The sequence below is a fragment of the Mus musculus genome, chromosome 15, assembly GCF_000001635.26.
Source record: "Mus musculus strain C57BL/6J chromosome 15, GRCm38.p6 C57BL/6J".
Lineage (NCBI taxonomy): Eukaryota > Metazoa > Chordata > Mammalia > Rodentia > Muridae > Mus > Mus musculus.
Genome location: NC_000081.6, coordinates 79432280 through 79459950, shown reverse-complemented (window position 1 = coordinate 79459950; position 27671 = coordinate 79432280). Strand labels below are relative to the sequence as shown.

At 52.5% G+C, this 27671-nt stretch overlaps 1 protein-coding gene and 1 long non-coding RNA gene across 23 annotated transcripts in view; both read left to right on the top strand.

Annotated features, from left to right (window-relative positions):
- Positions 1-187, top strand: part of Gm41359 — a 6024-nt gene extending 5837 nt beyond the window's left edge. The window contains exon 4 of the long non-coding RNA XR_875483.2: positions 20-187. This is a non-coding gene — a long non-coding RNA (predicted gene, 41359). The remainder of the gene's footprint in view (positions 1-19) is intronic.
- Positions 188-4371: 4184 nt separating this feature from the next.
- The window catches only part of Csnk1e (casein kinase 1, epsilon), a 37728-nt gene continuing 14428 nt past the window's right edge, over positions 4372-27671 (top strand). For 3 of the 22 annotated variants that reach the window (XM_017316657.2, XM_006521043.4, XM_017316660.2), the window contains exons 1-2: positions 18096-19868; positions 21092-21179. In XM_017316657.2, the coding sequence (XP_017172146.1) occupies positions 21104-21179 (76 nt within the window). In that variant the 5' untranslated portion in view covers positions 18096-19868; positions 21092-21103. The other 19 variants (XM_030248594.1, XM_011245651.1, XM_011245652.3 and 16 more) reach the window with 19 other exon arrangements.

The window sequence follows — 27671 nt, the reverse complement described above, 5'->3', positions numbered from 1 at the left end:
TAAATCTTGTCTTATTCAGGAAACTGGAACATGATGGCTCTATCAGACGGAAACTCCAGGTCACTGCCGCTGGACGAAGTTCCTGGTGAGCCAGGGCCAGCCACCCCAGTCCTGTTGACAGTCTGTTTAGCCCTTCAAAACTGTGGTGTGAGACGGGCAGTAGTGGCACACGCCTTTAATCCTAGTACTTGGGAGGCAGAGGCAGGTGGATTTCTGAGTTCAAGAGTTCAAGGCCAGCCTGGTCTACAGAGTGAGTTCCAGGACAGCCAGGACTACACAGAGAAACCCTGTCTTGAAAAAAAGAAAGAAAGAAAGAAAGAGAGAGAGAGAGAGAGAGAGAGAGAGAGAGAGAGAGAAAGAAAGAGAGAAAGAGAGAAAGAAAGAAAAAACAAAATTGTGGTGTGAATTAGTCAAATGATGGCCCACTTGAGGCAAAGGACCAAAAAAACCTAGATTGGACTTCTGATCTTCAGTCTTTGCTGGGGCTCAGTTGGATCCCCGGACCAGCTTGTACTCCTGGCTCTGGTAGGTAGACTCCCATGCTATCCCAGCAGATGAGCCGGCATGGTCATCTACACGGCCGGTGCCTGTTTTCTTCCATCTGAACTCCTCTCCTTCCGTCTTGTGGGTCTGGGTATTCAAGTGGTGAGGCTCACCAGCAAGGGCCTTTACCTGTTGAGCCGCCTCATGAGGGGCAGGAGGCAGCAGAGACAGGCCACACTCTTTGTTCTTTAAACCAGTTGCCAACAGGGAGGGAGGCTTTGTTGCTCTCTACTTTGAGACAGGGCTGGATGCCTGACACAAACTGACTTATTGGTCAAATCTATTTCACAGCTCTGGTGGCTGGTTTTACACCAGGATAGCTCTTTTCAAACAAGGAAACTGAGACTCGGAGCACAAAGTGGGTGTGGGAGGGGGGCTTTGATGAGTCATTAGGTAATTCACCTCGGGAGTTATTGCTTTGGTGAAGCCAGACACAGGGAGGCCATTATAGATCAAAGAGGGGAGACAGCAAAGTCTCCCCAGAGGAAGGAGAGCCCTAGCTGGCCTTCAAGGTATGTGTAGGAGTTTGCTGAGGTGTAGTAGAGGCAGAGGAATTACTCTGCCACCTGAGTAAGGCCTGAGGTGTGTTTTGAGCTGTGGCCAAGGACAACCTACCACAGATGTCTGCCCTTGGGCAGAGGAAGCAGGGGAGACAGGCCCTTGGCATGTTTAGGGTGAGTTGACATTGTTACGGAGTGAGGAGTACACAGGACCCTGGCCAGGTGTCAGACACTGAGGGTGAAGTCTGGGTGTTCTCCCAGGTGTGTGGGTCTTGAGACCTGATGAGCACTAAATAACCAACCACATGGAGATAACCCCAGAGCTCCGGGGGTCCTGGGGGAGACGGGCGAGGCTGAGACAGAAGGATTGTGATACATTCCAGCCCAGCCTGGCCTCCTGTCTAAAACCAAATCAAACCAAGAAGCACTGGGGACAGAGCCGGGAGGGTCAGTAGCTCTACCCCAGAAAATGGCCCAAGGCCCGAACCTCAGCCATAGCTCTGGACCCCGAGTCGAAGCTCCAATCCCTGGACTGCCGATCTGAAAAGAAGCCCTCAATTTCAATGGGAAGAACCCACCACCAAAATCTTCTCAGTCGTCCAGAAGAAAAAAAAAAGGGCGGGGGGAGGGGGATACACATCATGCTTTCTTTAATATGTAAAGAATCCCAAGGGGAAAACATAAGAAAAACAATGTAATGTAAATATGACCAAGAATAGTAGCCAGTCACAGAAAAATAAGAAAAATGCAGACTGGAGCTGGGGAGTGTTTATGTAGGGGGGGAGTAGGGTGACGTGGGGGAAGATGTGGGCTGAGCCAGGAGACGGTACCCCAACTCTTCTCTACATTTTATTAAGTCATCATCGGCAAAACATGGTAGCTTCCTGAAGGAGAGCACAGGTGCGAGGAGTCGGGGAGGGAGGGGTGTTTTATTTATTTATTTTGTTTGTTTTTTTGTTTTGTTTTGTTTTGTTTTTTTTGAGACAGGGTTTCTCTGTGTATCCCTGGCTGTCCTGGAACTCACTCTGTAGACCAGGCTGGCCTCGAACTCAGAAATCTACCTGCCTCTGCCTCCCAAGTGCTGGGATTAAAGGCGTGCACCACCACTGCCCGGCCTATTTATTTATTTTTAATGTAAAAATTATTCAGATGATTTTGTTGTAGTTGTTTGGGTTCTTTGCCTGTATGTGCACATGCACACCGCCGAGTCCATGGAAGTCGAAAAAGGGTGTCAGATCGCCTGGGCCTGGAGTTGTAGATGGTTGTGAGCCATGTCAGTGCGGAGAATTGAACCTGAGGCTCTGCACGGGGAGCCAGTACTATTAACTGCTGAGCCACCTCTCCTGCCCCTAAGGGGCACTTGGTGGTAGTGGTGGTGGTGGTGGTGGTGGTGGTGGTGGTGGTGGTGGTGGTGGTAGTGGTGGTGGTGATGATGGTGGTGGTGGTGGTGGTGGTGGTGGTGATGGTGGTGATGATGGTGGTGGTGGTGATGATGGTGGTGGTGGTGTGCGCATTGAAGAGACACATCAGGGGCACTTGATGTGGAGCATGGAATGATGGGATATGATGTTTGGTATTGGGGTTTTAGAGAACCAGCTGTTTATCAAAGATATTCACTAAAGCATGCCTGAAATGTCCCTTTTTCCTTTGGGGTGTCCCCAAACTCAATCCTTCTGCTTCAGCCCTTCCAAGTGTTGAGCTTATTACCACACCTAGTGAGAAAGCCCACAAAAGCAATGAGATGAACTGGAACCAGAGTCTTCTTCCAGAGCTTCAGCCCACACCTTCCCCCTCCCTCCCAACCCCCACCCCAGAGCCTCTAGCGGTCACCCCAGGGTCTTCTGGGTCCTGAGAGGGCAGGCTGGGCTGTCCCCACAGGAGGTGCTTCCCCGAATCATGGACCTCCTTTGAGGCTACTGCAGAGGGCCACCACCTCCCAATGCCTTTAGCCCAAGTGAGGCCGGTGTCACTCTTGGCCTGGGCGCTCCCTAAGAGTCAGTTTAAGTGGCCTGGTTGGCCTTGGAACAGAGCAGCCCTTCTCTGACCCCTTCTAGTCATGTGACTGGAGAAGGGGCCTCTCAGGCCTTCATTTCCTCCTCCCAACTCAGGGACTGTAGCTCTTCTTCCTGCTGGCCCGTGTATGGGCAGTGAGGGGCTCTGCAGGCTAATGGGGGCGTTTCAGGAAGTGAAAGCTTGTGGAAGATGGCTTGCCTCACAGTCACAAAGCCCTTAGCACAAGCACAAAGTAAAAGAGCTCTGAACAGTGAAATAAGCCCATTCGAGGTTGAAAAGAAGCCTCATCATGCCTCCACCTACTGAGGGCACCGCGGCCATTTTCTTCCCTGTGCACAAATTGTGTTTTGTTTTCAACTGTGACTGTGTCTACATCCTGCTTTTAATTCCCTTAATATTATAACATTTCCTCATATTATCATAAGCTGTTTGTAAACATACCCTTTGATGCTTGCATAACAATCCATTGTGCATTTGGCGATTCAGCAATACCCCAGTTTGTTGGACATTTAGATTTGCTCCAGTTTATACACACACACACACACATACACACACACATATCCACAATTACTCGTATTGCAGATGACTTCGTTAGGACAGAAGTTGGAAAACTTGGCTGGTTCAAGGCAAACACGTTTTTTTTTTTTTTTTTTTTTTTTTTTTTTTTTTTTTTGAGACAGGGTTTCTCTGTGTAGCCCTGGTTGTCCTGGAACTCACTCTGTAGACCAGGCTGGCCTCAAACTCAGAAATTCGCCTGCCTCTGCTTCCCAAATGCTGGGATTAAAGGCGTGCCCCACCATGCCCGGCAACAAACACGGTTTTTTAAAGCTTTGGGATAGCTAGCACCTTTCCAAAGAGAGCTCTATACCTGAGCCACCTGTGTAGCGATGTGACTGTAGGAACCTGTAGGAATATTCTCAACCAGGCGACTTTTACCCAACCCACAGGGTTCCATAATCGCGTCTCCCCCGGAACCCTGGAACCCTTAGCAGGGGAGGCTGGGTAGGGGAAAGTTGGGGGATAGGGAGAGTGTACAAAGAAGAAAACTGCACTGGGAATCAGATTCCTGCTCCCTGTCCCAGCTAGCTTCAACCTAGAGTCTGACGGCTCCACATTAACAGGGGAGTGGGTGGAGGGAGGAGGCAGGGCAGATGGCCAGGAGCCCAGGCACTCAGGGCGTGAGTGTGGACAGAAGTGTCCAGCACCTCACCCTACAAGCATGAGAACCACGAACCCCCAGGGCTGGGAAGCTGGGGCGGGACCGGGAAGTCAGGGGCGGGGCTTGGGTGACGTCACGCCCGCCTCCTCCGACTCCCTCCTCCAGGGCTCAGGGCTGGGGAGCGAGTCCTCTCCTAGAGTGACAGGTGTGCGCGTCTTCGAGTGGAGGCTGACCTCCCTGCATCAGGTAAGCCCCACTGGAGAAACTCAGAGGCCAGGCTTGGGAGAGCCTGGAAGGAGCCGGGTGCTGGTGGCTGGAGGAACTGTGATCCCAAACTCTTCTCTGGTCTCTTAGACACACTTACCTGAACTTTGGAGGTATTTGAGGCTCGGGAAGTTAAGCCGGAAGGAGCTGGTCTGAAATACTTAAACCACAAATACATTATGACCGGTTTATATGATGCTGTCTTTAGAAGTGTGAACTTGAATGAATATTTGTTGAACCGAGGAAACTAGGGACGACGTCGTCGGTGGTACTGAGACCCAAACTGAACTGTTGTAGGATTTGGGTGTATGTCCTCGCAGTCTTTCTTTGCTGTTGGGGGGGTGGGGGTGGGGTGGGGGAGGTGTTCGGGCGTCGTTTCCTCATACTGTATTTACAGTTTCTATGTCTTGCTTTTCTCTCAACATTGTATAAGCATCTTCTGCTATTACTCACCCCGGTATCTGTGTGTAATCACTCTTATTAATGGCTGGGTAGTGTTACAAATGAGGGATGGCCAGCGATTGGGCGCCGTTCTGAACCCTAGAGGAAGGAAGTGAGGGGAGATGAAGGTAATATCTGCATTTGGAGAGCAGAGATCAGGAGCCCTAACCCCACCCCCACCCCTCCGGACAGTGGAATCTTGGGAAAGACCACCTTGCTCTGAGGAGTGAGACAGAGAGCTACTTTGCCAGGTGTGTGAGTGAGGCTTAAAGGAGTTGAAAGGCAGTTGTACATTCGGAGCCTTGGACTGGGAGAAGGTGCTGAGGGGGAAGGTCTCCCAGAATGGAGGTCTCTGGTCCTGAACAGATGGACAGGCCCTGGGGTTGGGGGGACAGTGTAGGACCACATTCTGTGATGCAGACACAGTGTCCCAGAGGCAGGGCCAGCGACCACCAGGCATGTAGAGTCAGCCTCTTGGTATGAGCCTAGGGAAAAAATTCAGAGTGGAAGAAAAGGGGAGGGTGCAGGAGGGCTGAGTGACAGACAGCACTGGAGGATAAGGTTTGTTCAAGATTCCCGTGGGCAGGGTGGTTCAAGTTTGTGACCCCAGCCCTGGGGAAGTAAGGGCCGGAGGATCAGGAATTCAAGGTGATTCTCTGCTACAGCATGGGCTGTATGAGTTCTTGTCTTTAAAAGGTGCCGGGCAGTGGTGGCTCACACCTTTAATCCCAGCACTTGGAAGGCAGAAGCAGGCAGATTTCTGAGTTCAAGGCCAGCCTGGTCTACAAAGTGAGTTCCAGGACAGCCAGGGCTACACAGAGAAACCCTGTCAAAAGGCAGGGGTGAGGTGAGGTGGGGGGCTGGAAGTGGCTAAGTTGATCAAGTGCTAGCCTAGCTTGTAGGAAGCCCTGGGTCCCTCGCACAGCTCTAGCCTCCAGTGGTGGCTCAACCCTGTAATCCTAGCACTCCAGATGTGACGCAGAACTGGATCAAAAGTTCAAGGTCAACCTCAGCTATCTTTTGAGTTTGAAGCCAGTCTAAGATACATGAGATCTTGTCTTAAAAACAGATCCAAGGGTGGGGCTGGAGAGCTGGCTCAGTGGTTAAGAGCACTGGCCGCTCTTCCAGTAAACCCAGAGAACCCACGTTCAATTTCCAGTACTCACTTGGCAGCTTTGAACTCTGTAACTCCAGTTCCAGGGGATCTGACACCCTCGTACAGACATACATGCAGGCCAAACACCAATACACATAAAATAAGAATAAATAAATCATTTTAAAAAAATCAAATTCCACATGGGGCGGGGCACGGGTGTGTGTGTGTGTATGTGCCAGTGAGATGGCCGCAAAGGTAAATAAGTCATTGTCAAGGTTGAACATTCCAGAATCCACTTGGTAGGAGGAGAGAGCTGACTCCTGACCTCCATGCAGCCTGCTGTGTGCACGCACACAGGATCTCAGAGATAGACTGGGATAAGAGTGGGTCAAGGGTGAGTCAAACAGGAGTCTCTACTTCTCTGTGAAATGGGTCTGACAGCTCCCAGACACATTCCACTACCTGTCAGTGCTTAAGAAGCCAGGCCTCCTTGTAGCCAGTCTTTGTTACATTGTTACCTTTCCCAGCCTTTCCATCCCCCACCCCCTTACCTCCTATCACTAGATAGGAAAGAAAGAAGGCTAGAGGGGAGAGAGAGGTAGAGACTTCTGAACCTTATTTCTTCTTGGTTCCTCTTGGAGCATGACTCCTAACAAACTGCACACACACACACTGAATGATCAACAACCACCCACCATGCCTGTCCAGGCCCTAGCATTTATATACCCTCTAAAAAGTTCCCAGAATTCCGAGTGTCACACAATTGCAGAAACTACCTGCAGCTGGCAAAACCATGCCTCTGCTAGAGCACGGGACAAATCCTAGTCAGCTGCTGTGAAAAATCTGAAGCAGCCCCTTACCCCACACCTGGGATTAAAACAGAAGTGCGTTCTTATACTATTTCTGTTTTTAAAAGAAATCAAAACTCCAGGATTTTCACTACACCTCCTACTCTAGGTCAACTTCTAGTCGTGCACCCCACCCTGCCTCTCCCCTTCTGAGCTTCCTAGCCGGCTTCAGATGTAAAGTAATAGAGGACTGGGGTGGGGGAGCTGTGGCTTCCTGTGAGCAGCAGTTACATCCCTCTTCCCCTCCCCTGCCCTGCAGCTGCCCTCCCAGACTTCGAGCTTTCCTGTGATCTGCTCCACTGTGCTTCCACAGATGAGGAGCAAAGGCTGGGAGCCCTGGGATAGCACCTAAGTGTCGGGAGCCTGCAGTTAGGGCTCACAGTCCATCCGGTGTCCCTTTCCACCTGGTCTGTAATGCCTCGGGCTAGTAGGTAGCCAGGCCCCTTATACCTGGAGGAGGCATGTTCTGCTATTGTGAGAGTTAGGACAGTCACCTCTCTATCCACAGACAATAGGTTTCATTTTGTAGCCACAGGTCTTTTATTTATTTATTTTATTTTATTTTATTTTTGAGACAGGGTTTCTCTGTATACCCCTGGCTGTCCTGGAACTCACTCTGTAGACCAGGCTGGCCTTGAACTCAGAAATCTGCCTGCCTCTGCCTCCCAAGTGCTGGGATTAAAGGCGTGCGCCACCACCTCCTGGCTATAGCCACATTTTTAATATCTAGAGGGCCCATGAAGTCCAGAACTCAGAATCAAGTCCTGCCTTAGGTCTGAGACCCATTTACTTCTTTTCCACTGATCTGGTGGAGAACCAGACCTCCTGTTGAGCTTGGAGATGCACGTCTGTAATGCCCGCAGCACTTAGGAGAGGTGGAGGTGGGAGGAGGGTTTGAGCTTGAGAGTCCCACACTGCCTTTAGCTGTGCTGCCTGAAACAGACAATAACACAAGAGCAACAGAGCACCAGCCTCATCTGGTCACTTCCCAGCATCCCTTACAGCAACGCCAAGCTGGGTTTTTAGTTTTTGAGACTTAGTCCATGCTTGACTCGAGCTGAGGATGCCGCTGAAATTCTGATCCTCCCATGTTGGGAATGCAGGCCTGTGCTACCATGCCTGGTGTATGTAGTATTGGGGCTTGAGGCCAGACCTTCCTGCATGCTGGCAAGCACCCTACCTACCACGTGAACTCCATCCCCAATCTGAAGTTTACTCTTGTGCTGGGAATCGAACCCAGGGACTTGGTGTTGCTAAACAGGTGCCTTAGCATGGAGGATATCCAGCATTCAAAGCAGTGCCATGAATAGGGACATTGTCATCTTACAGATAGGAAACTGAGGCACAGGATAGTGGGCTAACCCAGAGCACAGCCAGGATCCAAAGCCAGCCCATCTAGTACCAGCGTGCTCCTCTTTCTATGCTGGTTGCCTCTTCCGGGAGAGTGTTTTACCTACATGTGTGTTTGTGCACTACATGTATGCCCGATACTGGCAGAGGCCACAAGAGGGCATCAGGATTCCTGGGCCTGGTGGGTGATGGCCAACTGCCTAATGGAGGTGCTGGGAACCAAACTCTGGCCGTTTGTCGGAGCAGTGAGTGTTTTAACCACTGAGCCTTCTCTGTAGCGGTTTTCAAAACATTTGTTTGTTTAATATGTGTGTATGTGTGTGAATGCCACAACATATATGTGGAGATCAGAAGACAACTTGTAGAGTTAATTCATTCCTTGCAGAGATGGGACTCAAAGAGTCAGACTTTTTACCCCCGGGGTCATCTCACCGCCAGGCTATTTCTGAGACAGGAAACTAAGGTTAGAATGATCCTTTAATCCCAGTCTCCCAGCATGACCTGGAATAGCCAGTGAAGAATTTGTGTCCGCACATGCATGTGGCCTACTTGTCTGCCCGGTGAAAGTACCTTGAGCATGAATTTGATATATATTTTGTTGTTGTTGTTTTTGTTTGAGACAGGGTTGATATTTTTTATATATATGCTCACAGTGTATGAGTTCTGCCAGGTTGGTGAATGTATTATAAATATTACAATAGAATGCATACAGTCTGGGGAGATGGCTTTGTTGGTGAACTGATTGTCATGTGAACGTGAGGTCTGAGTTTAAGCCCCAGGACTCACAGGGGAAAGTCAGGCGCGGCTGCTGTCATCTCTGTGTCCAGTGCCGGGAAGGCAGATCCTTAGAGTGTGCTGGCCAGCCGCTCTAGACAAACCGGAGAATTCTAGGTTCACTGACAGACACTGTGTCAACATTAAGATGGTAAGGTGGTGTCCAAAAGGAGATGGATCTCAGCGGAGGCAGTAAGGCCAGCCTGGGAAGAAAAGAAGAGAAAAGAAAGACATACTAAAACTAACAAGGTGGATGGCGATGGAGGAAGAGCAGTGTCAGCCCCTGGCCTCCACTTGAATGCACACTCAAGGGAACATGTCCCTGCATGCACATGTAAATACATAACATCTAGAAGACCAAGCTGAAAGCCGAATAAGAGCTCGAGTTGTGGTTTTTCTATCTACCTATGCTCACCGGTTCTTGCTAGGTGCAAAGGCTCAGCCATGGACACAGCTAATTTTGTAGGGTTTGTGTGTGTGTGGTTCTTGTTGTATTTTTTGTTTTTGAGATAGCGTCTTACTATGTAGTTACATAGACCAGATTTGCTCGGGACTCATACGGGACTCATCTTCCCTGGTTTTGCCTTCTGAGAGATGGGCTTCAAGGCATGTGCCACACTCAAAGGACACAGCTATCTGAGTGGCCACCCAGCATCCCTGGGGAGTGGACTTGTGGTGTCCTGGAGCGAGAGGGCACTTTTGAGTGGGGACCTCACGGAAACAGAAGCAGAGCATGCTCCAAGATGGGTATATAAGCTCCCTGGGCTTTCACAGTTTCTGAATGTAGGCACTGAGATTCTCATGAGCTCCATAAGCCTTGACTTTCTCCCTGTACACAAGTAGGGACTCTTGTCTCTCGTGAACTTGTCCTTCCACTCAGAGGACAGCTGCAGAATTAAACCAAATGCCTGAGAAATGTCCAGGGGGCAGCCAGGCATATTGTCTATCCCATGCACGCCACCTCTGGCACTCTCCCTGCCTCTCTTCCCCAACCCCGATCTGCACACAAGGTTCAAAACTGTCCCGAGCAGCAATCTAGTAGAGGCTTCCCTCAGAGTCCTGGAGTTGTTGGAGTGTGTGACCATCTGTGTGAGAGTGGCTCTTGCTTCCCGGGAGTGGAGAATGGTTGAAGTAGTGTGCTTGCTGGGTTTATCCAGAGTCCTACCTCCTCTGCCTCTTAAATCCTACCTTCTTCCACTGAGCGAGCTCCCTCCCTCCTACCACACTGCCAATTCTCTGATTCTCTGTAGACACGGTTTAAGGGGCAGTCTGGCTGTGGGAACACGTCAGAGCTGTATTTGGACAGTGCTCCCTTGCAGGTTAAGAGTAAACAGGGCTGGATATGATGGTACATCCACAGTTTGGACACTCAGGAGCCTGGGGAGAGGTGTCCTTGAGTCTAGGACCATGAGACCAGTCTGGGCACTGGGGTGTAGCACAGTGGTGGTACTAACCTAGTGGGACAGTGGGTGTCGTGGATTGCCCTGGGGACAGAGCAAGAGAGTGAGTCCTCTCTAGAATGTTCTCTTGCTACTCTTTGCCCATCTTTCTTATATATGATGAGCCCTGTGGTTGATCTTCAAGTCTGGGTAGGCAGGTTGGAGTGGACCTCTCAGGTTCCCTCAAAGGAGCTGGCATCAGGAAGTGTTTGTGGACAGGCATGTGGCATGGCCAGAACACGAGCCAATGAGTCACCAAGCTGAGGAAGAGGAGAAATCCTTCTTCATTCTCATCCCAAGCCCCAGATAATAAGTGGTTGTGAGTCCCTGGAAAGGAGAGCCTCGCTTCCCAGAGAGAAGAGGAGGAGGCAGGTGGACAGCGACAACCTTACAAGCAAGGGGCAGGCATCACTCTGTATGGGTTAGAGGGCTGGGGAGGTGAGGAGGCAGGGCTGAGCCAAGGGAAGGGTGAAGGGCCTTTGGGGTATATGGGAGATGTTAGAGTTTCTTGTGGTGAGTACTCCTGGCCCCTCTAGAAACTGATGGCCTAAAGGAATCCCAGAACTGCTTGGTAAGGTTTGCTCACTTCTGGCCCAGTGCAGCAGACTGACAGAGAGCCACCGAGAGAAGGGAAAAGCTACCGGGTAGTGTGTGTACGAACACACACACACACACACACACACACACACACACACTTCTATGCATATAAGTGTGCCCTCAAAGGCCAGAGGTACCAGATCTCCAGGAGCTAGAGTTAGAGACAGTTGAGACAGTTGTGAACCATCCGACGCGGACGCTGGGAGCTGAGCTCTGTCTGGACTAAGCTCTGAGAAGAGCTGCATGTACGGCTGAGCCATCTCTCCAGCCCCAAGGTTTCTCTCTCTTGCAGCTTATGTTCAAGGACATGGAGAACAGTCTTTCCCACTGCCTCAGTAGTGTGAAGAAAATAAAGCAGGCTTTCTTGTAAAGGACGGAGAAGAAGCCCACTTGTGACTGACCATGTGGCTGGGGGCTGGAGAGAGAGCTCAACAGTCAAGCACTTACTATTCATGCCGAAGACCTGGGTTCAGTACTCAGTGTCCACATGGTGGTTCACTACCATACAGGCACATACATGCAGGCAAGACACTCATTCACATAAAGTGAATATATCTTTTAAAAAAAAGTCCCTATTGATGCAGGCCTGGATTCCCAGGTACTCAAGAGACAAAGAGAGACAAAGAGGATTACAAATTCAAGGCCAGCCTGGGCAACTTAGTGGGACTCTATCTCAAGACAAAAGGTGAAAAGAGGTTCAGAGTATAGCTTTGTTTGGCCCTAGGTTCAACTCCACAGTACCAGAGGTGGATGAAAGGAAAGTCTTTAAGAAGTGATTTGAGAGCCGGGCGTGGTGGCGCACACCTTTAATCCCAGCACTTGGGAGGCAGAGATAGGCAGATTTCTGAGTTTGAGGCCAGCCTGGTCTACAAAGTGAGTTCCAGGAGAGCCAGGGCTACACAGAGAAACTCTTGTCTCGAAAAACCAAAGAAACAAAACAAAACAAAAAAGAAGTGACTTGAGCCATGAGTATAGGCAGCCATTGAAGAGTCTGGGGCAGGTCACTCTGAGCAAAGGCTCTGAAGTACACAGAAACCATTAGGTGAGGTGTGGAACTTGGCCTAAGGTACCTAGGAGCCAGATCACCATGGCCCTGAGCAAGTGTGGATGGATTTCTTTTTCATTTTGGGGTGGTGGTGGTTTGAGATAGGGGTTCTCTGGCTGTCCTGGAACTCACATGTAGACCAGGCTGGCCCCAAACTCAGAGCTTCCCCCCCCCCCCCCCCCCCGCCTCTACCTTCTCAGTGCTGGGATCAAAGACGTGTGCCACTACTCCTCGGCTGCGTGTATGTGGATTTCATCAGTAGGTGTATTGGGAGCTGAGGACAAGGTGTTAGCGTCTATCTGGCTACTGGAGTATCCAGGTAAAAGCAGAGGCTGGTGGCAGGATTCAGCAGAGTGGGGACAGAGAAAAGAGAGAAGGGCTCCCTTGTGAGTAGGAGGTAGCAGGAGGCAAGCCCTTCCCACCGAGCCCAGGCTCCTGTATCCCCAGGGAATTCCCCAACATGGAACCCTGGATCTGGAACACAGAGGAGGTTCCCATCCAGCCCCACCCCAGGGCACAGGGCAGGGAGACTGAAAACCTAGGCAGGTCATCTCGCTTGCCTCCCAGAGAGAGGCTTGAACAATGCAAGATTACACTGAAGTCCAGAGATTAGATGGGACTCAAACGTATGCCTCCTGCAGCCAGGCCTCCTAGCTCTGAAGGAGGAGCTGCTGTCAGGGGTCTGAGCTGGTTGGCTTATTATGGGATTACCAGCAGCCTGCTAGAAGAAAGACCCATCCTCTGCCTGTCCGTGACTGGAAGAACACACACACACACACACACACACAGAGGGGGAGGGGGGAGGGGGAGAGGGAGAAGAGAGAACCTTGTGGAACATCTAGGAACCAGGCTGGCAAATCCCTGGGAGAATACTTCTCCAAGCACAGGTGAGTGACATACACTTCACCGGTATAGCGCACAGTACTAAAGGAACCCTCATTAAGAGACCCTGACTACCTGGGCATGGTGGCACACGCCTTTAATCTCAGCACTCGGGAGGCAGAGGCAGGCGGATTTCTGAGTTTGAGGCCAGCCTGGTCTACAAAGTGAGTTCCAGGACAGCCAGGGCTACACAGAGAAAACCTGTCTCATAAAACAAAACAAACAAACAAAAAAAAAAGAAGACCCTGACTTAAGTCAACTCTCCTAAGAGCAGGAAAATTACCTACAACTGCTTCCTACTCAGACCTCCTTCTGAACAAAGTTGTTTTTGTGGCTTTGTTTGTCTTTGAAACAGGGTTTCTCTGTGTAGCCCTGGTTGTCCTGGAACTCACTCTGTAGACCAAGCTGGCCTCGAACTCAGAGATCTTCCTGCCTCTGCCTCCCAAGTGTTAGGCTCAAAGGTGTGTTCCCCACACAGCCTATTTATGGATCTGCATCATACTACACTTTTACAAATGGGGCCTGGAGGCTTTAAGGAAGTTGCCTAGGACTGTCCGGTTAGAAAGACTCAGCATTTGAACACAGCTTCCTTCTTTCTTTTGTTGTTGTTGTTGCTTTAAGAACTTATTTTTAGTTGTGTGTGTGTGTGTGTGTGTGTGTGTGTGGCGTGTGTGTGTGTGTGTGTAGGGCTGTTATGTGCCCAGAGTACACATGCCGGCGGAGGCCAGAAGAGGTATTGAATCCCCTGGCTGAAGTTACAGGTGACTATGGGCTTCCCACAGAAGCCGTTGTCGGTATGAGCTCTTAACTGCTGCCCCATCTCTCCAGTCTCTTGGTGGTGGTGGTGTTTGAGACAGGGTCTCCACATGTAACCCTGCCTGTTCTGGGGCTTGCTGTGTAGATCAGGCTGGCTTCAAACTCACTCCTGTCTCTGTTTCTGAACTGCTGGGAAAGCCAAGCTTTACTGCACCCAAGCCCAGAAGCCAGCCTCTTAAAGTCACGAGGACTCCTGGTTCCAGCTCCCCAGCCTCCTTGGACATCAGCCTGAAGGGGTGGAAGTCAGTGGAGGAGAGGAAGGGAGCCTCTGGCTGGCACTCCACAGTTCTCTGACTGGGAGACCAGACTTTTAAAATATTTATTATTACTATTGTTGTTGTTGTTGCTGTTATTGGTTTTTTGAGACAGTTTTTTTTTTTTCCTGGATGTCCTGGAACTCCCTCTATAGACTTCAGGCTGGCTTTGAGGTTAGCAATTTCAGCTGCCTTTGCCTCCAGAGTGCTGGGATTAAAGGTATTTATTCACTACCACAACTGTCTAAAATACTTATTTTTCATTTCAACATGTTTATGTTTATGAGGGCTGGAGACATGGCTCTGGTGGTCCTGACCTGCTGAGCCATGTTAGAGCTTTAAATTTACGTTTATTTATTGTGCGCGTGCCATGGCAGGCAGAGAGAGGATACATTGCTGAAGTCAGCTCTCTCCTTCCACCAGTCGGGTCCTAGGAAGCAGGTTGTCAGGCTCAGGGGCAGCAGTTAAGAGCTCATACCAACGGCTTCTGTGGGAAGCCCACAGTCACCTGGAACTTCAGCCAGGGGATCCAATACCTCTTCTGGCCTCTGCGGGCATGTGTACTCTGGGCACATAGCTAGAAAGAGGGTACCAAGGGCTTAGTCCCTCACAAGCCTGGGCGAGGAAGCTTTCTGGTAGGTCACTCTCTGCTCTAGGGATGGGTGCATTTCATGAGTCGGCAGTGTGGTCTGTTGCTAGGGCCTGATAACAGGGGATAGCAAGCGCTGCTTCATTCATGTTTGAATGGGGGGGGGGGAGGCAGAAACCTCTTTGCTGTCCATTTTTCCAATCAGCTATTTATTAAACACATACCAGGTGCTAGACACTATTATAGATATTCACAGCACAGTGGAGGCCAAAATAGCATCAACTCCCCACTTTCATGGACCGAAGTCCTCTAAGTGGGAGACAGAAGATAAACAACAAACACACCCAGAGTGTGTTATAGCACTGAGTGTTTGTGGGCGACAGAGTGCAGGAGTCCGGGATCCCGGATGGATTTTATACAACTGACTTTAAATTTTGTTTGATGCTATGTGGGTGGGGCTGCATTGGTGCCACAGAGCCCATGTAGAGGTCAGAGGACAACCCTGTGAAATTAGTCTTGTCCTATCTTAATATGGGTTCTGAGGCTCCAACTCAGGTCTTGAGGTTTTTTTTTCATCAATCAGCCATCTTGGCAGGCCAGCGATAGGATTGTTAAGTCAGGAGACAGGAAAGCCTTCTCTTGAAGGCCTGAGAATGGAGGGGCCCCACCCCCCGAAGAGCATGGTGAACATGTGGCTCTCAGGAAAGTGTACCAGGCAATTGAATGGCCAGGGCCAGGGCCAGGGCAGGAGGTCATAACAGAGAAGCACCCAGATCATCAAGAGAATCATAGGTAGGGACATGCAAGGGAAGGTCATTTTTAGGACCAATCTGAACACTTGGTAAGTCAGAATGTCCATAGTCAAGAGACCTGGACTCATCCGCACTGTGCTGGGTGTCTAAGGCTGTGCCTGAGCCCCGAGGCCAGTGCTCTAGAGGGCCCAGGGGTCCGGAGGGGTATGAAAGTAAGAAATGGTACAAGTGTCCAGCTCAGAAATGAGCAGGGGGTGGGGGAGGGGGGAATCTGCTCCTGACCACTCAGAACTGTCAAAAGCTGGTGTGGCCCCTGGTGAGCTGGGTTTGTCTGCCTGCATCTTGTGGGTCAGCGGAGGGTGGCCCCGGGAAAGATGCCATCCAGCTATACCTCTGGGCTTGAAAGCTGGAAGTTGGAGGGGAGGATCTTTGCGAGGAGCTGAAGGCGGAGCCCTTGGCTGTTAGAATGAGGCAGGATTTCTGTTTGGGAGAAGGCTCCCTCCTTTCCTCCCTCTCCTCCACTGGGTTTTGCGTCACGGCTGTTTCCCCTTAGAGCTCAGCTGCAAAGCTCTGTAGAGGGCTCACAGCTTGGACTCATGAGGGTGTAGGAAGGAAGAGGCTCAGGCAAAAGGCAGCTGTGTGGGGAGCCACCTTCCAAGGGGGGTAGATCTGGGAGAGGGAGTCTAGGAAGGTCCAGCCACCCTGTACTCTTCTGAAGGCCTGGTGTGTGTGTGTGTGTGTGTGTGTGTGTGTGTGTGTGTGTGTGTTAGAACTGGGGACTTTTAAGACCAGCTACCCCTGGATACCCAGCAGAGAGTCTATAGCTGGAGGGTGTGGGCCTGGGAGAGGCTGCAAGTCCTGAAATGGAGGGCAGGTGACAGGATGAGGAAGGGAAGCTGGGACAGTGGACTCCAGACGGAAGATTTGTTCCAAAGGACCTGCGATGACCAAGAAGGGGAGGAGAGTGGCTTTAGGCAGCGCTGGCTGAGTTCCATCTCCAGACAGGTTCACCCTTGATCCATACCCCCGCGTGAGGGCTGAGGTACCTCCAATTCCCTTTCTGGAAACCACAGAGTGAACATCAACTCTGTCTGCTGTCCTCACTGGAGAGGGTTAAATGAGCTGAATGCCTCTCCTGGCGCTGCAGCAGAACAGGCCTACGTTTGGAAAGCTGGGCCCATGTTGGAAGGTTTGGGTGGTAACATTGCTAGGAGGACATTGATGCTTGCTGTGTTCTGCTCAGTCTTGCCAAGGCCCCACGGCCTGGGCTCTGACCACTGAGGCTGACTGCTGTCCAGACCAGCTGCCTCTGGTGAGGATTTGTGCCCTGCGTGGCCAAGGCTTCAGGAGAGAATGCGGGCCTGTCATACAAAACCTGCCAATTGTGAATCAATTGACAAACGCAAAGCCAAAAAGCACCAAGCGGGCCATGCTCAGTCCACCACCTGGGCAGAGAGAGCCAGTTGCCCGGTTTACCATCACAGAGGCCTCTGGAGGCAGCTCCTCCTCATTCTCCTGGTCTTCTGATCGGCATCCCCAGGTCCACCAGATGAACATGGCCATCTTGCTGGGCTGTGTGGGCCTGGGCAGACCTTTTGCCCTCTCTGGGCCACAGTATCCTGCCCTCCTGCCCTGTGATAGGACCTGGTCTATAGGTCTCCCAGCAATCTCCTCAGCCTCGGGGAGAAGATGCGGTTATTATGAAGTGACTCTTTCTGAGATGTGCTTCCGGGGTGATCAGAGGTACTATGTCCACAGTAACAGTTGTGTGTGTGTGTAGAGAGAGAATGTAGGTGTGTCATAAGTTGGAGCTTTGCATGACCCACTGTAAATATCATTTTAATAGCCTTGTGCTGGGACCTTCCATGGTGGAGCTGGAAGCTGGTGGGAAGCCTTCATTAACTCTCCCATGACCTGGGAAGGCTATGGTCCTTCTTCCTCGTTTGCAGTTAAGGACATTCAGGCATTGTCTGGGGGATGACTTTGTTGAATGAGCACCTCTGGGTCCCTGACTCACGTGTGAGTTCTTGGTGAGGGGCAGGGGGCTCAATGGGTGAAACTACGTTGGAATCTGAGGGACTGTCACAGTGGATCTGAACGGCAGAGGACAGAGCAAAGAAAAGTGTCTGCCTGGAGTTTTCTCTGACCACACATCCTTGGTCCTTGTCCACGCCCCTCAGTCCCTATGCTTTATTCCCAAAGCCCCTGGCCAGTGTTCTCTACAGCCTTCAGGCTACTGAGCCCTAAATCTCTTTTGCAGTGCCAGGAGTCTCAGCTGATTCTCTCGGGGGTCCCCGCAGCTTTGGCTGGAGATAGGGCAAGGCCTGAGTATAGGAAATCTTAGTTTTGTGTGCCCCTCACCCAGGGTGGCAGCGTCAGAACACGCTCTCCGGGGGCTGCGGGCCCTTTAAATCCTCCGGGGCGGCGGCGGCGGGCGGGGGATGACATCAGCGGGCGGGCCCGGGGCTCAATGGGAACCGCGGGGACGCGCGCGCGGGTAGGGAGCGCGCGAGCCGGCGGCGGGGGCGGGCGGCGGGAGGCGGCGGAGCGCGGAGCCTGAGCCCGGCCGGGCCGAGCGCAGCGCAGCGGGCCGGGGAGAGGCTGGCGCGCCCGCGGCCCGGCGAATCCTCTGGCATCCGCCCCGGCGGCCGCCCCGGCGCGGTGAGCATCGGGGGCCGGGGAAGCGGGGTTCCCTCCGCCTCTTTGTGTTTTCTTTTTGCGCGAGCGCGGGGCGGACACGCGCATCCGCGCAGGGCTGGGGGCGCCGCCCGTGAGGACAAAGGCGCGGCCGGGGACGCGGAGGGGACGGGCGCTTCGCAGGCCGCCGGGTGCACCGAGGCGGCCCCGGGTTGGGGCGGGGGACCTGCGGCAGGGGCCTGGCTGGGGTCCCGGGGGCGCTCGGGTTCCGGGCCGGCCTCGGCCCCTCCTCTGTGTCCTGGGCTCCGGGTCACCGAGGCCGTTCTCGCGTAGGGTGGGGGCGCGCGGGGGTCCTAAGTGATGGGGTGCGTGGTCACCCGGGCCACCGGCTTTGTTTTCCTTTGTGGCGAGAAGAAGGGAGGGGGTTATTTATCGCTTGGCTTCTCATTGCGGTGTGCGAGACAGCCTTGTGCTTCAAGCCTGTGAAAGCTGGGTGCCTGGGCGCCTCAGAGGCAGGGCTGCGACTTAGGCCACCCCCTCCCCCTACTTTGTCCAGAGTTTCCCCACATATTTCTTAGCATAGCCTCCCTTTGGAAAGGGGGTCTAGAGAGAGAGAGAAGGGGGTGCAGTTCCAATGAATACTTGCGTTTGGGACGCCTTTCCTAGGTTTAGGGCATTCCTTCAGTTTTTATTCTACTGATTCATTGACCAGGGTCTTGGCCCTGTGGAAGGTGGGTGGTGTGTGTGTCAGGAGGTGTGTGTGTATGGCAGGGTGACACGGGACTGCCCATGTGCCCAGCTGCTTGTAGTTGTAATTTTTCTAACCAGCTGAGAAGTCTTGACTCCTCATGGCCACCCCCCCCTTTTTTTAACTTTGTTTATTCCCCTCCCCCACCCCTCCCGTAAGGGACAGAGTGAAGAATTGGAAAGCTACTCTGATTTCCTGAAGGAGCCCCCACCCCAAAGTCAATTTCTTGGGGTGGCGGTGGAGGGGGGCTTTTAAGTGGAGGAGGGCTGGGACACGCTAGACTCCAGGGCTCTGGTCTCCAGGGTGGGGAGACCCTGGCGTTGGTAGGGTCCTTCAGGGTTGGTGATTGTGCAGAGAGCCGTGAGTGGAGAGGGGCTTGGGGGGTCATGTGCAGTGTATTTATGTAAGACTCCCAGACAGAGGGCACTGGTATTTATATAACCTGGCGTGGGTATTTATGTAATATAGGATGCAGTATATTTATGTTCCTTTCCTAACCTGTGGCTTTCCCAGATGCCATGTATGGTCTCTGAGTCGGCGTTAGTGGAAACCCGGCTTTGGGGGGGGGGGGTGTTTGTGAGTACACAGCCAGCCCCCCCTTTCCTGTAGGGATCCTAAGTGTGAGCCTCTACTCCCATGTTCCCCTTGGCGGGTGCCCTTAGCAAGCTGGACCATGTGTGGACCTGTGGTGCCAGGCTGGTGGGTTTTCTGCAGATATGCAGTCCTGTTCTTGGCAATCAGGGCAACTCAGCCATGTGGGCAAAGACCCATGATGGGAGAGCCCAGAGTTTGGCTGGCACCCAGCGGCAGCCACTTCCTTGTGGCTGGTAGAAGGACAGTGGTGGCTCTCGGGGACTTAGTACTAGGCTAGGGTGTCTCTCCTGGCTTGGCTCTCTCGCTTCTGGGGCTGATGGAGGAGCCCCAGTGAATCTCTCCTGGTTTCCTTCCAGGCCTGGTATCTGGGGGCAGGCTTGGCACAGGGAAAGGGTCAGCACCCCTTACCCCCAAGCAAGCCAGCAGTCACTGTCTCACCGAAGGGTTTTACTTCTCAAGCCTGGAGTGAAATAAGTTCTGGGTAGGAGGCCACCAGGTGGGCCAGCTGGACCCCTGTTTGGTCCTAGGTGAGATTTCTACCATTGGCTAGCTTCTGTGGGGATGGTAGCAAGGCCACTCTGGGCTCCGGTTCCCATCTATCTGCCAAAGGAGTGCCCTCTTGTTCCCTCACACCAGCTCATGTGTAACCATGCAGAGGCACCAAGGAACCAGTCTCCCTGTCTCATAGTTTACTATTCCCTGCCTCCCCATTCCCCAGCAGCCCAAACCTGCCCCCATTCATTGAGTCTTCTGTTTTGCTGACCTGGAACACAGGTACCCAACCTCTACCAGGCCAGTACAGAGGGATCCCTGCCATGGTCCAATCCTTGTTATCCATGGGCTTGGGGCCTCCACCTCATCTGAGGAAGGAGCAGGCTATGCAGCTTAGACCCACAGGGATGGGACCTGTCTCAGGAAGCCCTTACTTCCAGTCTTCAAGGAAGTCTCCCTGAGAGTCCGCATAAGATGTGTGTGCAGAAAGACCTGAGAAGTGGTTCTCTGTGGCCTGGGTAGAGCCTGGGAGGCCCTGGGAGGTACCTTGCCTTGCCTCTCTCAGTGGGGATCAGGTCCTCTCATATGAGGCCTGCTGGAACTGGCCAGCTTAGCCCTCCAGAGGCAAGGATAGAGGTGGGCAGCCTGTGGTTTCAGGAGTCTCGTGGTACCAAGGAGCTCTTTGACGTTCTTCCCTTTATCCTGGAGGTTGCAACTTGCTGACGGGCTATTATAGCTTTCAGGATGGTCTATTTCTGTGGACCCCGTTCCTCCCATTTCTATCAGATTCCTGGGGTCCAGGACGTCCCTGGGGTATTTTAAGTGTCTCCAGATTGTATGCAGAGTGTAAAGCATTTTGGAGAGACTTTTGGCCTTTTCACCTCTAAGGATGGGTGGAGATTCACTGCTGAGCACAAGACACTAGACATGGCCCTTCCCTGTTGTTTACCCTTTGTCCTTGATTTAGGGCCTTAGCCCATCGTAGCCCATCGGGTCTGCTTGGCGGTCCCTTCCTGGGCCTTGGCTCAGAGCCCATCTTTTCTGAACTAAGTGAAACTTGTTCTAAACCTGCCTCGGCCGTGCCCAGGTGTGTGGGCATGAGGACTACCTGACACCTGACTGCCCTTGAGCTAAGTGAAGCCAGATTGCTTCTCAGACAGTGGGAGGGAGGAGGAGCCTGCCAGCCCTGGTGGAGGAAGGGTCTGGGCCCTCTGCTGCTGGAGGTCCTGTCTCTGACCTGTTTCTGCTTCTCCCGCAGCAAGGTTGAAGCATGGAGTTGCGTGTGGGAAATAAGTATCGCCTGGGCCGAAAGATCGGCAGTGGCTCCTTTGGAGACATCTACCTGGGTAAGTAGCTAGGCCTCCAGCTGTGGCCCTTTGGGGCGGCTCTGGGATGAGGAGGAGGGGAGAACCTGGGATCTGGGAGCAGGAGTTTGCTCTGGTTGCCTGGCATGGCTTACAAGCCTCCAGGGTCATCCCGGATCCAGAAGGAAGCTCAGGTGGTCTGGGGAATGTCTTCTTTCACAGCTGGGCAGGCCAGGGCTCAGGAGGCTGCAAGAGCAGAGGAGATATATTTAGCAGGCTTCCAGCTGCCGCTGACCTGGGTCTCCATGGGGCATGGGAAAGCCCTGGCTGGGTTGGCATCCCTAGCCCTTGGGTCCTGGCAGAAGGATACTGATGGATAGAAAATGTTTTGGCTGTCCTGGAGCCCTGGGGAGGCTCCCCGGAAGTCCAGGCCTCTCCCTTAGATGTGGCTTTCTGGAATGCAGCCTGGGCCTCCTTTGGAATGACAGAGGAAGGATCTCATTGCTCTGGGAGCTCCCTGTCCCTGGATGTGTCCCTGATGTCATTTTAGGCAGATTGCTGGCATCTCAGCACCCCCCCCCCCCATCCCCCTCAAGTGTCGCCTTCCTAGCCTGGCCAGCCATGCGCCATTTTGAGTGTTGTCAGCCTGGAGGGGAGAGTTTGCTTGGTAAACTGCACGGATGGAGTTTTGAGTCTTGGAGTTGCTTGTGTGGTGGCAAGCCTCCTAGGTCATCCTTGGTGCTGCCCTGTGTCCTCAGGAGTAGGGCCTGGCTGTCTCTTGTTTTCCTCCTTAGAGAACGAAGATGAATCATTCTGCCCTGGGCAGAGGAAAGGGACATATCAGGACGCTGTAGTCATTAATCAGTTCGGTCAAGGGCTTCTTTTCCCTGGTGCTCAGAGCCCCTGTCCACTGTCAAGTATGAATTCTGCCGTCCAGCAAGCCTCAGGGCAGTGGGTAGGGGATACAGAGGCCTTCTTAGCTTTTACCTACAAGCCCCTTTCTGAACATTGTCGCCCACAAGGCAGCCCCCGTGTCCTGTTCTCGGTGCTCCCCATTTCCTGTGTGACCCAGGCTGTCCCTTTCTACTGATGGCAGAAGGCTAAGGTGGCTGCCAGGGATTGCTCTAGTTGGGGCCGCCTCAGCCCCACAGCCTCACTGAGTAGGGGTAGAAGAGAAAATGGGAGACAGACATCTCTGGATTCTAGACTTTATCTCGGGCAGCTGCCCTGGGACCTCAGTGTCCCCCATCTGTGTCCCCAGATGACCCGAGCACTGTTGCAGGACACAAATGAAACAGCCGTGAAGTAGTTTTGTACTTGGTGTCAGGTGTGCTGTAAACAGCTTGCTGTTTCTCTATGGGGTGTGGTGGTGTGTGCCTGCAGATGGAGCTACTCGGGAGGCTGAGGCAGGAGGATTGCTCAAGCCCAGGAGTTAATGGCTAAGTCATTGTAAAGTAGTGGGATAACTGTTCAAAGAATAAGTTTCAAGAAATCACAGTGCCTCTGGGTCCTGTCATTCCTTTCAGTAGGAGCTAATGTAAGGAATTTTGGGTCTGCTCCTCAACCCCACCCGGGGGCCCAGAATGTGGCCTGTCCACAGTGGATATCCAGTGAAGGCTTGAGAAGCAAATAGCAAGGAAATGGGGGCGTCGTAGCCTGTAAAGACCTCTGTGTGGTAGGGAAGGAGAGAGGAGGGACTTGGGAACTGGGTGGGCCAGTTTCTGCTTCTCAGTGCTCCTAAGTTACCTGAGCTATCCTGTCTCTTTATCTGAGCCTAGCACAAGTGTAAGGAATGTGTGTGTGTGTGTGTGTGAGCGCGAATGTGTGCGCATCTCTCAGGCACCTGTCTGAAAGAACACCCAGTGCTGGCCCCTCTTCTGCAGAAGGGATCCGAAAGCTTGCAGAAGGAGAGGCACAGCCCAAGGTCACTCACCGAGGCCAGTGTCCCTTGTTCCTGAGGTCTGCCTCCCTAGGGGGAGGACTTCCTGTTTATCTGTGGTCTCTATGATGCTAATTCCCTGGTGCAGATTTACTCCAGTTTGTGTCAGCTCTGGAATGAATTGACCCTGGGTCTTTCCTTTTGCTGGCTGGAAGCTCTGGTTCCCTGCCAGCCTTGACTTCCCCATCCCCAGCGTTGTGAGTAGGGCTGCCCGCCCTGCGTGAACCCCTTGCCTTGCCTGTGTGGGAACAGAGGTGATGGAAGGTCCCTCTGTGACCGGCCTCGCTGGCACACTTTGTTCAGAGTGCCGGCCACATTCTCATCATGGTGTTGGGCCAGGGCCTGACTCCAGATGGCCTCTACAGGTGGGGCCAGGCTGGGCTTCCACATCTAGCTTTCCAGGACTGACCTCGAGGAAGTCTTGGAATGAGAGCTTTGTGGAGTGGTTGTGAGCCCCTCAGCCCACCTTCCTGTCCCTCTGTCTCCCTCCCTTTAGGGTCTAAGGTGCATCCTGCAAGAGCTCTTTAGATCTGTTCAAATGGAGGGAGCCTCTGAGCTTCAACCCTACCAGGGGTAGGGAGCGGGTGGTTATAGAGATGATCTTTAGTTTGTTTGAGACAGGGTCTCACTGAGTAGTCCTGGCTGGCCTGGAACTCACTCTATAGACCAGGGTGGCCTTGAATTCAGAGATCCAACTGTCTCTGCCTCCCCTGTTCTGGGATTAAAGGTGTGTGTTACCATGCACAGACTTCACTTTCGATATGGATGTCAAAGTTGCTGCTGCTCTTGGTGCTAGGGTGGATGGGCTCAGCACAGCCCTTCCCGAGTCTCTGTTCTGCATAGGTGGCCACAGCTAGCCAAAGGGGCTGCTCACCCCCTCCCTCTCTCCCTGTAGCTCCTCTCTAGGTTTCTAGACCCATCTGGAGCCAACCAGCCTCACACTTTCTCCATGTTCAACACTGTTTTGGGGACCAGTCGGCTCCTCCATTTTGGTGCAGTGTGGAACTGTGGGCCAAGAAGCAGGCCATTCTTTCTAGCTTCCAAGCCCATGCATATGTCACCCCCTCCTCGAGGCACCCACACCTGCCGTTTGCCTCTGTGGTTGCCCTTTTCTCTGTCACCCCCCACAGAAGGTGGACAGAGCTTCGGGACGACCCTAGCAGACCCAGTGTGGCCTGCAGCCTACGTTAATAGTGCGCTTGGGAACTGGAAGGGAGGAAGCGACAGAGGCGTTGGGAGACGGTTGTAATCCTGGCTCTGCTCCAGCCAGTTCTGTCTGGCCCAGGCCAGCCTCTTAGCCTCACTGCACCTTTTCTTAGTGCTTGGCAGGATTAGGGGAAGTCAGAGAAAGGCTGGCTACCTCCTGATAGATAGTAATCAGACTGCCAAAAGCCAGCTGGTGTGGCAGTGGGTGGAGACGGAGCAGTGGCCCTTGTCTGGGGGTCAGAAGGCTTTGACTAATCACTTAGGTCCCAGGCCGCTGGCTTGGGAAGTTGTGTGGCATATGGTCATCCCACCTTTGTGTTGGGTTTTCCCTGTGTCAAATAGAGACTGCCTGTAACACTGGCAGAGTGGCCTCAGTTCAAAGGAATGAAGAGCCCCGCCTCTGCTCCCTGTGTCTGCTGAGTCATCAGTGACCCTAGGGGTCATCCCTGCCCTCTGCCTGGCCGTGGCACCCTGCTGTGGCCACCCAGGCTTTCCTTTACTTTCCAAGTCCCCTCCATGCCTTTCTTACACACTGTTGATTGGGGGGGGGGGCTTTTGTCTCTGGGAGGGCATTTGGCAAGTTCTGAAGACATTTCTGGTTATGACAACATGAGGTGGGTGGTTGCGCCCATGGCGTCCAGTGGGTAGAGGTCAAGGATGTTGTCAGACCCCGGACAGTTCAGAAAGAGTTGAACCTCAGATAAGCCAGGGCGGTCAGGGACTGAGAACTCCGTCACCACATCACATCATTCCATCTCTGGCTGGGACAGGTCACTCGTCGGCTCTCCCAGTGGACTGCTCGCAGTGCGCTGGGGTTCTGCTGAGCTCCCCTCTGTCATGAACAGCCCCAGAAGCTAAGCTCAGCTAGCAGTTTGCAGCAGTCATCTGGCCTCAAAAGTAGGAGATCAGAGCCATCTCTAATGGAGAGGGATTGAGGAAAACTCCCAGCATCAACGCTGGCTTCTGTATAGATGTATACATAAGTGCACGTACATATACACACAATGACGATGACGCCTCCGCCATCGATGTCCCATGGCTAGGAGATGGTAGGATCAGCAGCTTGGCTCTATAGCAGACAGGCTCATGGTATACAGCCAGATTGGCTTCAAACTCACTGTCCTCCAGTCTCAGCCTCCAAAGTGCTGGGATTATAAGTGTCACAGTCACACTCACTGCATTCTCCTGCTTTTGATGCCCATGGCAAGGGAGGGAACCACAGGACTCCAGGTCACTCTAGGTCCTTTTTTGTGCCATATCCTATGAGCCCCCCAGATGGATCGATGATTGTCGATGTGTTCAAAGCATGGGAGCTGGGAGGAAAATGAAGGGCTTGCCCCACAAACCTGAGTGCCTGGGCAAGCCTGTGCCCTGCTCACACATAGCTTTTAAAAAAAAAGAAGCTGGGCCTGGAGCCTCAAACTTGTAATCCCAGCATTGGGGATGCAGAGGCAGAGATGGGACCCCTGGGGCCTGCTGACCAGTCAGTCTAGCTGATTGGACAAGCTCCAAGTTCAGTGAGAGACCCTGTCTCCAAAGATTTACTCTTTATTTTGTGTGTGGGTGTGTCTTGCCTGCCCGTGTGCCATGCACTGTGTGTGTGTGTGCTGTGCTTGTGTTAGATCTCCTAGAACTGAAGTTTCCGGTGGTTGCGAGCTGCCACATGGGTGCTGGGAACCAAACCAGGGGCTTCTGGAAGAGCAGCTGAGCCATCTTTCTGGCCTCTGTCTTAAAAAATGAGGCAGAGAGTAGTTGAGGAAAACTTTCCAACATCTCTGGTGCATGTGTGTGCGCGCGCGCACACACACACACACACACACACACACACACACACACACACACTAATAATAGTAATAATAAACTTTTTTGTTTGTTTGTTTTATTTGTTTTCGAGACAGGGTTTCTCTGTATAGCCCTGGCTGTCCTGGAACTTACTCTGTAGACCAGGCTAGCCTTGAACTCAGAAATCTGCCTGCCTCTGCCTCCCAAGTGCTGGGATTAAAGGCACACATGTGCCTTCACTGCCTAGCAAACTTTGAAATTTTAAAGTAGTTTGTAAACCAGTCCCCAGTTGCTACCTGGATTTAGTCATCTGATCTGATTTTCTTTTAGGTAGCTCAGAAATCAAAGCACATTTGCAAACGTTAGGATAGTGTAAGTAAAAGAACGCAGAAGAGCACATAACGAGTGCTTTTATGTCACTGACATGTCCAGACTAGGCAAGACCATAGCAGAAAGTAGTTGTGGTCACTAGGGGCTGGGGGAAGGAAGAGGGGACAGTTGCTAAAGGGAATAGGCCTTTGAGGATGTGGTGGATGCCTTTCTCAAATTGTCTGTGAGCCGGATTGTACAACCCCACGGACATCTAAACAATAACCCAGTTTCGAAGTACCCGTCTCATAGTTTACATAGTTTACAAGAGCACGCCAGTAAAAAGCGACACGTGATAAGGTGTCCGTGGCGTGCCTTCCCAGGCGGCCGCCGTTCCTGTTCCTCACACAGCTGCAGCACAGACGCTTCCCCATCTGAAAGAGTGCAGAGTACGGGTCTGGGCTTTGTCCTTTTCGCTTCCTGTGCCTTGGAGATCTTCCACCGCTACCCAGAGTGAGCTTCCTCCTCCCCGCACCATTGTGCTCTGTTACGGATCAGCTAGTCTTTATTTAGCCGGTCCTGAAAGACGGACGTGTGGGTGGCTCCCAAGCCTTTACTTACTGCAAACGTTCTGCAGTGGACAGCCTCGGCCAGGCTCTTACACCACACAAGGCTGCTGGCTAGTGGGGCTGGACAGATGGCAGAGGTAGGTGAATCTCTTTAGTTCCAGGTCAGGCAGGCTACATGGTGAGGCCCTGCTTTAACAAAAAGTGCTAGGTGGTGGTACATATCTTTAAGCCCAGCAGTTGGAGGCCATCCTGGTCTACAAAGAGTTCAGAATAGCCAGGGCTGCACAGAGAATCTCTGTACAAAAAAAGAAAAATAACAACAAAAATAAATAAAAAAGAAAATGAGTTTATACCGCTTTTGCAGAGGACTTGCCTGGGTTTAGCTCTCGGTTCCCAGTACCTATGGTAGGTGACTCACCCTGCCTGTGACTACAGCTTCAGGGAAATCCAGGGCGATGCTCTGGCCTCTGTGGGCGCCTGCGCTCAAATCCATATGCTGCTCCCCCGAAACACACAAAGACTCCGTATGCGGCCTTGGCTGGCCTGGAACTTGCTATGTGGACCAGATCAAGCTCAACAGAGCTCTGCCCACCTCGGCTGGAGTTGGAGGTGTGTACCACCACACGTGGCAAAAAGATAGTTAAGGAATGTCGACCCATCTCCTAAGGTAGAGGTGCTGGTCAGAGCCGGGCAGTGGAAAGTCACCTCCCTAGCTGTGCAGGGAGAAGA